This window comes from Salvelinus sp. IW2-2015, linkage group LG4q.1:29 (genome assembly GCF_002910315.2).
Source record: "Salvelinus sp. IW2-2015 linkage group LG4q.1:29, ASM291031v2, whole genome shotgun sequence".
Taxonomy (NCBI): Eukaryota; Metazoa; Chordata; class Actinopteri; order Salmoniformes; family Salmonidae; genus Salvelinus; species Salvelinus sp. IW2-2015.
The window spans coordinates 75,082,903-75,093,238 of NC_036842.1; the positions used below are offsets into that span (position 1 = coordinate 75,082,903).

General features: G+C 44.8%; 2 protein-coding genes and 1 long non-coding RNA gene across 3 annotated transcripts in view; 2 read left to right on the forward strand and 1 right to left on the reverse strand.

The window, feature by feature from the left end:
• LOC111962531 (phosphatidylinositol phosphatase PTPRQ) overlaps positions 1-5,032 on the forward strand; it is a 66,882-nt gene extending 61,850 nt beyond the window's left edge. Inside the window, 8 exon segments of the mRNA XM_070439800.1 lie at positions 1,770-1,851; positions 1,965-2,055; positions 2,130-2,206; positions 2,361-2,495; positions 2,595-2,720; positions 3,716-3,997; positions 4,162-4,285; positions 4,376-5,032. Of these exon segments, the coding sequence (XP_070295901.1) occupies positions 1,770-1,851; positions 1,965-2,055; positions 2,130-2,206; positions 2,361-2,495; positions 2,595-2,720; positions 3,716-3,997; positions 4,162-4,285; positions 4,376-4,413 (955 nt within the window). The 3' untranslated portion in view covers positions 4,414-5,032.
• Positions 5,033-5,601: 569 nt separating this feature from the next.
• Positions 5,602-7,054, reverse strand: LOC139025152 (uncharacterized). Its single transcript, XR_011476600.1, has 2 exons — positions 6,955-7,054; positions 5,602-6,889 (listed from the first exon to the last, which is right to left on the reverse strand). It is a non-coding gene; the product is annotated as an uncharacterized lncRNA (long non-coding RNA).
• A 2,678-nt stretch (positions 7,055-9,732) lies between these two features.
• The window catches only part of LOC139024831 (phosphatidylinositol phosphatase PTPRQ-like), a 25,312-nt gene continuing 24,708 nt past the window's right edge, over positions 9,733-10,336 (forward strand). Inside the window, 1 exon segment of the mRNA XM_070439803.1 lies at positions 9,733-9,775. Within this exon segment, the coding sequence (XP_070295904.1) occupies positions 9,733-9,775 (43 nt within the window).

Consider the following 10,336-nt stretch of genomic DNA (forward strand, 5'->3'; position numbering starts at 1 on the left):
GTCTCCTTCTCCATTCCACAGAAATCACATTACTAGTCAATATTCAGCTGAATCTTTTCAAAACATGTTTACACAGGATAATTCTATGTAACATTTTAAATGAAACTCCTTTACCTTGTTATCTGATACATATTGTTAGCAATTTTCCAGCTTCCCCCATTGTATATCACCATAGATATTTGACCAAAGAATCTTGCTGAGGGAATTGTAGTATCACAAACAATATTCCTAATCTGTTTTACTACATTATCTTTATGTTAATTTGCCAAAGAATATATTTTCATGTAAATCTATGTTCTACATCAACCACAGAGAATTTAAAAGAGATTACAACCCCTTGGAATCGCATCAAAAACAATTGCATATTCTTTCGGGTTATTGAATTTTAAATGTATCAAGAAATTCAAGAAAGTAGATATCCATCCTCATTCAGTAACTGACCAACCAAAAAATTTTATTCTCAAACCAGTTACGGAAGAAAAGAGACTTACTTTTAAATCGTATATCTTTATATGTTGTTCATATAAAGTATCTGTGAGGGGGAAATTGTGTTTATACGCTAACATCCCAGCTAAAATCCTGCTTATGGAATTTGGCCAACTTTACTGGGATTTTATCAACATCAAATTAGCATGAAGCAAACTATCTAACCCCAACAGAGTCAAATAAATACTTAGGGAGACTTCCAAATACATTTCTGTCAACATACTTTCAAACCAATATATTTTAAAGTATTATTTAGAGTATTGAAATCTAAAACCTCAAGTTTCTAGTCAAACCCAGCCAGCCATAGTCAGTTGTGTCAGATGATTGACATTCCTCATCCAACGACAGGATCCGTCAGCGTCAGAAGGATGGGTAACCTACTCTCCCCGGAGGCGGAGATTATAGGACAAGTTTAAACTGGATCAACTGATTTCTGTGGCTGACCTTGAGCTGAAGAAGAGAAACTACACAGGTCAGTGTGTGTATGCCGATGTGTGTCTTTTTCTCACACATACACACTCCCTCTCTCTCATTCACACACAACTTCACAAAGTTTACCCCACTGTAACATTGATGCTCACTCTGCCTCTACTACTCTACTGCATCCTACAGAATGTGCATGCTGCTGCTAAACACACACACAATACACGCATACTACAGTACACAATAACACACACAGGCTGTCTGTCTTCCACTCTCACTCTAACCCAGGGTTTTCCAAACTGTCCTGGGACCCCAAGGGGTGCCGTTTTGGGTTTGCCCCAGCTGACTCAAATGATCAACTAATCATCAAGCTTTGCTCCAACTCCTCTCTCAAACTCTCTCCCAGGTATTTCCTACTCTTCTTTTAGACGGAAGGAGATATTTGTCATCCAGTAAGTTTAATGCAGTGTGTGTAGCCCTTCAAGTGTGTAGCACTCAGTGTGTGTAGCCCTTGTTATATAGCACTCATATGTGTGTGTTGCTGTGTTGCATTGCAGTGTGTTGTGGTCTCTCTCATTGCTTTAGTTTCGTAGTGAAGTGCTGTTATTCATTCAGTGTGTGAGTCTGTAACTGTAGAGTAATGGAAAGTAGGTCTGCCGTACTCACAGCGTGCCAGTGTGACTCACATTGTTCTGTCAACTCTGTTTCAGACTTCTCAGCTACAGAAAGTCTCTCAAGTAAGTCACCTGATGAGTGTGTATGTTGTGCTATGTGATTGTATTTGCTTGGCAATACTAGTTAGATGTGGATTGCTGCTCTGTGAAGGATTTCTCTTACCCCCATCTCACTCTGTCTCTCAGGCCGGTCAATAAGAAGTCTTTTCTGCAGCATGTAGAGGATCTGTGTGCCAACGAGAACGCCAAGTTCCAGGAAGAGTTCGCAGTATGTAACTCTGACCTCTGACCCCTGTGAAAACCTGTGTGTGTGTGCGCGCCTGCGTGTATGTGCGTGCGCGTCTGTGTGTAGTCTGACAGTGTTAACCCTGTCCTTTCCAGGAGCTACCCAAACTGCTGCACGACCTGGCTACATCAGACGCTGACCTTCCCTGGAACAGATCCACGAACCGCTTCACTAACATCAAACCCTGTATGAGCACACATGCATGCACACACACTAAGCGTAACAAACACACACAGCCTAACACGCTCTCTCCTCTACAGACAACAACAACCGTGTTAAGCTGCTGTCTGAACCTGGCTTGCCTGGATCTGACTACATCAACGCTAGCTTCATCTCAGTGAGTCACACACACACACACAGAGAGAAAAGAGAACACTCATGCTTTCAGAGAAGCTCACATTTCTAAACACCCCAACGTTTGTGTTTACTACAAAACTGGAGACCTGTGACCTACTCTGTTCTGACTATAACATTCTTCCTCTCCCCCTTAGGGTTACCTGTGTCCTAGTGAGTTCATAGCGACCCAGGGTCCTCTCCCCGGCACTGTGGCTGACTTCTGGAGGATGATCTGGGAGACTCGCACACGAACCATCGCTATGCTCACACAGTGCTATGAGAAAGGAAGGGTAAGGACTGGACCAAGGTTTTAGTAGTGTCAGGGTCGTATGTCTGTTTAGATCCGGTCACCAATTTTGTGTGTGTGTGCTGTGTGTGGGTGTGTTTAGATCCGGTGTCACCAGTACTGGCCAGAGGACAATAAGCCGGTGACAGTGTTTGGGGACATCATCATCACCAAGCTGACAGAGGACGTTTATCCTGACTGGACCGTCAGAGCTCTCAAAGTGGAGCGGGTAACACACACACACACACACATACATACAGTGCATTCGGAAAGTATTCCACAAACCCTTGACTTTTTTTCACCTTTTGTTAAGTTACAGCCWTCTTCTAAAATTGATTAAATTGTTTATTTCCCTCATCAATCTACACACAATACCCCATAATGACAAAGCAAAGAGAGATTTTTAGAATTTAGATAAGATATATATTTTTTATAAATTAGCAAAAATGTCAACTGTTTTGGCTTTGTCATTATGCGGTATTGTGTGTAGATTGATGAGGGGGAAAAAAACAAGTTTATCCATTTTAGAATAAGGCTGTAATGTAARAAAATTTGGAAAAAGTCAAGGGGTCTGAATACTCATCGGGACATGGACTCTACAAGGTGTCAAAAGCGTTCCAGAGGGATGCTGGCCCATGTTGACCCATGTTGACTCCAATGCCCACAGTTGTGTCAAGTTCGCTGGATGTTCTTTGGGTTCTGGACCATTGTTGGTTGATACACTCAGGAAACTATTGAGCGTGAAAAATCTAGCAGCACTGCAGTTCTTGACACAATCAAACCGGTGCACCTGGCACCTGCTGCCATACTTCGTTCAAAGGCACTTCAATATTTTGTCTTGCCGATACAGCCTCTGAATAGCACACATACACAATCCATGTCTCAATTGTCTCAAGGCTTAAAAATCCTACTTTCAAMTGTCTCCTCCCCTTCAACTACACTGAAATGGATTTAACAAGTTACATCATTAAGGGAACATAGCTTTCACCTGGATTCACCCGGTCAGTCTGTCATGGAAAGAGCAGGTGTTCCTAATGTTTTGTACAATCAGTGTATGTTTGAGTACCTCAGAGTAAACAAGTTCAGAGTTATCCTCTTGACAATAAAATCATTATTCTCTCTCTCCTTCTCTAACTCCCTCGCTCTCTCTCCCTCTGTCACTCCTTCTCTCCCTTTGTCACTCCTTCTCCCCCCCTCTCTCTGTCTCTCCCTTTCTCCCCCTAGCATGGGGACTACATGGTGGTTCACCACTTCAACTACACCTCTTGGCCAGAGCATGGTGTACCAGATTCCAGCACCACACTCATACAGTTTGTTAGAGCCATCAGAGCCAACAGGCATGAGAACACCACTATAGTGGTGCACTGCAGTGCTGGCGTGGGCAGGACAGGAGTGTTTATAACGCTGGATCACCTGATCCAACACGTCAGTGATCATGACTTTGTGGACATCTACGGTCTGGTGGCTGAACTACGCAGTGAGAGGATGTGTATGGTGCAGAACCTGGTGAGAAATATGCATTTATACAACATGTATCATAATATAATGAAATATTCTTACTGTGATATGGATATGATACTTCATAGTATGATCTAGTTTCACCATGTTTTCCTGGTGCATTCAAACCTGCCAGACAGAATCTTAGAGAGTCTGTTCATGCATGTCCCCAGGCCCAGTATATGTTCCTACACCAGAGTACTCTGGATCTGCTGAACAGTAAAGGAAACAGCCAGTCCATCTGGTTCATCAACTACTCTGCTCTGGAGAAGATGGACTCACTGGAAGCTATGGAGGGTGAGCACACACATATACAAGAACACACACTAGCATACACATACGTCATAAACGCACATTTCACATATCTACTTTTTTGTGCTCTTGCAGGTGATGTTGAGCTGGAATGGGAGGAGACTACGATGTAAAGGCTGAGAACTTATCAGTCAACTTCACACCTATCCCTGGGTCATGGGGCCAAATCCTGGACACACTGACTGTTTGTCAGATMGATTGCTCCACCAGAGATAGAGAAAGAGGAGGGAGAGATGATAGAAAGAGAGAGAATTGTGTAGTCCAAACAGAGTAATGTTTCCTCCAGCTTCTTTGGGAACACAAGTTGCCTTTTTTCTGGCAGGAGGGTCAAAACAACACAACAGAAACGTAGTTGTTTACCTGGCCTGAATCATCACACCATTAGTCCTCGTGGAGTCCTGCATCTTTTGTATAAGTCCACAGGCAGAAAAGAGAGGGATATATATCACACATGGAAGTTTACAGGTATCTTGCAATAGTCATTCCACTGTGTATTTCATTGGATTCTTGTATCATGTTTTTGTATATTKAGTTTTTCAGCCAAATAGTGTTGTCACTGTGTTCATATGTTTGCTTCGCTGTGTTACTACGTTCATATCACGTGTTGCTATGTTTGTCATTGTAATTGGGGGGTTTGAGGTATAATGTATTTGTGGGGTGTTCTTGTGTATTTGATGTATTTTGTTCCACATCTGTGTTTTGGACCAGAAGTAAAATCAACTCCACTACTCACCTACTCTGTCTGTGTGTCTCAGTGAGCTGTTTAGTTTATAAAAATGACACCCCAAAAAGAGTGAAGCAAGAAATACACTGAGAATCTCACTGCCGATAGACTGCTGATACTGTAGGTACTTATCACAGTGGGAGGCCGTTCCTTCTCTTGCTAGAACAAAAGCGGTACCTGCCGCGTGCCGACCCGGTAGCGACAAACCTACGCAATGCTTGTCAGTGGCCAACAGCTTGACTTGGAGCCAATCAGAAAGCACTTGGAGCCAACAACAAAAAATTACTTGGACTTGGAGTGACTTGACTTGGAGCCAACAAAAAAAAAGCAAAATCTGGGGGCCTTCTACAAATATAGAATTGTGACCATAAGCGATACGCATGGATATGCATTGCCAAACAACGCTACTGCCACCTTCTGGTTTGGAGTATTTTAACAAGGCTGAGTGGCTGACGACTTCCAAWGTCTTTGCTGTGTGAACACAAAAGAGATTGACTGCCGACACTGTTCAGAGGTGCTAAGTCATGTCGGCAGGCAAACCTTTCACACACACAAACAGACAGACAGGACCCAGGGCTCAAGGCAGAGTACAAACTACTTTATTATGTAATTCTCTTCAAACAGAAACCTTTAGAAATATTCCATTAGTAAACACTGTAATTGTTATAAACATGATATCTTAGTAAATACTTAATGTGACGGTGCACAGGTGCTCTCTTCAACAGTGTAAGACATCTCCAAGATGGATGCAGGACAGGCGAGCCAGACTCAGGGTTAGGGTGATATGTWAGGGCTTTAGAACATGCTAAAATGTCTACTATGACTCCTGCTTGTTTTCCACTAAACCATCTAGCTAATGCTAACGCTAGTGTGATCATAGCTACAGTATAGCCCTTTACACAGAGCTCTAATTATGATAATGTGTCATCATCTCTGTGTGTGTCTCTCGTGGTAACAGTGGGGTGCTGTTGCCCCCATAATCTGAAAAACAAATAGATTTCCACCTCTCTGTACAAATACACACATCGGCAGTCCGTCCATTCCTTTTACATTTTATATATATATATATATATAGCACCTATATACTGTGCACATATCCAGTATTCCGATATACTCTAATAATATGGTGCAACACAAAGAAGATCAGCCTCAGTGGGTCACCACGTGTCACAGCCCTCAGAGAGAGGGGAAGGGAAGGAAGAGATGTAACAACACTCTATAATAATAATAATGAAACATATTCAATATTCTGATAAACATACTTAATAAGTAATTTTGTGGTTTAACGCTCTGTGTGTGCATGTGTGTGTACTGTGTGTGTATATACATTCCTATGTGACATGCAGTCCAGTGGAGAACAGGTGAGAATGGGTAATAGTTAACCCTTTAGGGATTCAGAAAGTGAGATTGAATATTCAACAGGACAAATTAGATGGAACGTTAGAACATTACCAGTTAATAACATACAATGTTCATGTTATTACTGATCAAACAATAAGTTAGAATGTTGAACAGTTTGTCGTCAGTACTGGTATATTCCTGAGTGTGAGGCTTGGACCAGTGTAGCAAAACCTCAGAGAATAGATCAATGGTATTCGCACACACATGCAAAGAAGCACACACAGACACACCCTTTCACACGCACATACACTGGCAGACCCTCATACTCTCAACACACATGCACACGCAGATATGATAATCAGGGTAGAAGTCAGACATTACGAATAGAAATACAGATTGTAATCATCTGTAAGCCAGGAGTTAGGAGAAACAGTCTTCCCTCCCTGCTACTCTGACATTCTCACTTCTTCCCTCCCTGCTACTCTGACATACTCACTTCTTCCCTCCCTGCTACTCTGACATTACTCTACTTCTTCCTCCTGCTACCTCTGACATACTCACTTCTTCCCTCCTGCTATCTGATACATACTCACTTCTTCCCTCCCTGCTACTCTGACATACTCACTTCTTCCCTCCCTGCTACTCTGACATTCTCACTTCTTCCCTCCCTGCTACTCTGACATACTCACTTCTTCCTCCCTGCTACTCTGACATACTCATTCTTCCTCCCTGCTACTCTGACATACTCACATTTTCCCTCCCTGCTACTCTGACATAACTCACTTCTTCCTCCCGTGCTACTCTGACATACTCACTTCTTCCCTCCCTGCTACTCTGAAATACTCCACTTCTTCCTCCTGCTACTCTGACATACTCACTTCTTCCCTCCCTGCTACTCTGACATACTCACTTCTTCCCTCCTGCTACTCTGACATACTCACTTCTTCCCTCCCTGCTACTCTGACATACTCACTTCTTCCTCCTGCTACTCTGACTACTTAATTCTTCCCTCCTGCTACTCTGACATTCTCACTTCTTCCTCCCTGCTACTCTGACATACTCACTTCTTCTCCCTGCTACTCTGACATACTCACTTCTTCCCTCCTGCTACTCTCGACATTCTCACTTTCTTCCTCCCTGCTACTCTGACATACTCACTTCTTCCTCCCTGCTACTCTGACATCTCACTTCTTCCCTCCCTGCTACTCTGACATACTCACTTTTCCTCCCTGCCTACTCTGACATACTCACTTCTTCCCTCCCTGCTACTCTGACATACTCATACTTCTCCCTCACTGCTACTCTGACATACTCACTTCTTCCCCTGCTACTCTGACATAACTCACTTCTTCCCTCCCTGCTACTCTGACATACTCACTTCTTCCCTCTGCTACTCTGACATACTCATTCTCCCTCCCTGCTACTCTGACATACTCACTTCTTCCCTCCCTGCTACTCTGACATACTCATTCTTCCTCTTCCTGCTACTCTGACATTCTACTTCTTCCCTCCCTGCTACTCTGACATACTCACTTCTTCCCTCCCTGCTACCTGACATACTCACTTCTTCCCCCTGCTACTCTGACATACTCATTCTTCCCTCCTGCTACTCTGACATACTCACTTCTTCCCTCCCTGCTACTCTGACATACTCAATCTATTCCCTCCCTGCTACTCTGACATACTCATTTCTTCCTCCCTGCTACTCTGACATACTCACTTCTTTCCTCCCTGCTACTCTGACATACTCCACTTCTTCCCTCCCTGCTACTCTGACATACTCACTTCTTCCCTCCCTGCTACTCTGACATACTCACTTCTTCCCTCCCTGCTACTCTGACATACTCACTTCTTCCCTCCCTGCTACTCTGACATACTCACTTCTTCCCTCCCTGCTACTCTGACATTCTCACTTCTTCCCTCCCTGCTACTCTGACATTCTCACTTCTTCCCTCCCTGCTACTCTGACATACTCACTTCTTCCCTCCCTGCTACTCTGACATACTCACTTCTTCCCTCCCTGCTACTCTGACATTCTCACTTCTTCCCTCCCTGCTACTCTGACATACTCACTTCTTCCCTCCTGCTACTCTGACATACTCACTTCTTCCCTCCCTGCTACTCTGACATTCTCACTTCTTCCCTCCCTGCTACTCTGACATACTCACTTCTTCCCTCCCTGCTACTCTGACATTCTCACTTCTTCCCTCCCTGCTACTCTGACATACTCACTTCTTCACGATCAAAAGTATTTATATAGCATTCTCACAATTATCTATTATATCCTTAGCACATTCCCTGAAACATGACCGTGTGGCTACATGAAGGAGTGTCTATAACCCTAGATGATGTTGATGATGTCATTGAGGTGACCTGTCTCCATGTCCAGACAGCTCCACACATGGAGGAGATCTGTGTGTTCCATCAGCTGTGTGACATAAGGGCAGGGTTAGAGTCAGGGATCAGGGGGTGAGAGGGGGCATCCTAAATCGTTCTTTCTAAAGTCAGGAACAGATATAGATATGTACAGATGACACTGTGTCACAAGAGCTGTACGATTAGAAAATCTCTGTTTAGAAATGTTGTCAAAATGACATCCTATTCAAAAATACACATGAAATCATTAGATGACTTTGATTTTATATTGATTTGAATCCTCTCCATTATCTCCCACTCGCTTTATCGGCTTATTCCCTTTCTCTCAGCCGACTTCCTTCCCGCCCGCTTTCTCTTCCTCCCTTCCTCGTCTCACCTTTTCTCTATCTTTGTCTATGAGTGTTTGTGTTGTGTGTGTTTCACCAATACAGTACATGACTATTTAACAAAAGGTCAGAGGGTGCATGATACGGTGTGGTAGGGTCAGGGGTGAGGGGGTGATATGTCAGACGAGGCTGCGGGAGCCACTAGAGTTGCGTCTGCGGAGGGGGTGAGGCAGGGTGTGTGAGAGAGGGCAGGGGGAGTCGGGGGGACAGTACTGGTGGGGGTGGTTGTAGGGGGGAGGAGGGGGAGGCAGAGGGGGCTCAGCTCCCTCTCTGACACGTACTGGCGTGGACATCGCTGATTGGATGAGGCGGTGGTGGGAGGCGGGGCTTCCTTGGTTGAGGAAAGCTTCCATTCTCCCGCGGCCGCTCTGATCCATGACGATCACCTTGACGATCTGCTGGCATTGGATGAGGGTGTCTGGGCGGAACTCTCCGGGATGGGTGGCACTTAGCATGGCTGGTGCTGCCAGAGCCAGTTGGGTGGAGTCAGGACTGGTCACATGGTAGGTCTGGAGCAGCCTATCAGGGCTGGGCTGGGTCATGTGGTAGGTCTGCAGCAGCCTATTGTGAATTGACACCTAGTTTAGAAACAGCCAGAGAATGGCATGAGGAGTTACCAGCCTGAATGCAGCCTACAGCAGCCCTCTGGTGGGTTAGATACACTGGCAGCATGCAGGCATGCAGGGAGRGAGCGCATGCTAACACACACACCAGCCCAGAGACACACCTGTGTTTGGGTGGAAGGGCGTTTCAGGGTCAACATTTGGGCTCCAGTGGGTGGGTGTGAGTTTGCGTGCGTGTGTGGAGGAGGAGGAGTGTGTGTGTGTGGAGAGGGATGAGTGTGTGGGGGGAGATGACACCGAGGGCATGGTGTCTCCCCAATACAGAGATATGCAATGCTAAAGGACTGACTAAGAGTTAGGGGTTGGGGCTGCTAGGTCTGTAGAGAGGGTATTTAGAGCGGAGGAACTGGGCTTGAGTCATACATGTGCATGCATACACAGACACACACGTACATTAACTCTGAGTCTTGCCATGGAGATGGTTTTCTAGCAAGCCAGCAGGGCTTAGAAAAGCTTATGATGGCTGGGAGGCAGATGTTGTGTTAGCAGGAGGCTAATAGCTAACTCCCTACTAGCAGGAGGCTAATAGCTAATAGATAACCGTGCATTGGCAGGTGGCTAATAGCTAATTACTGGTTTCTGTTAG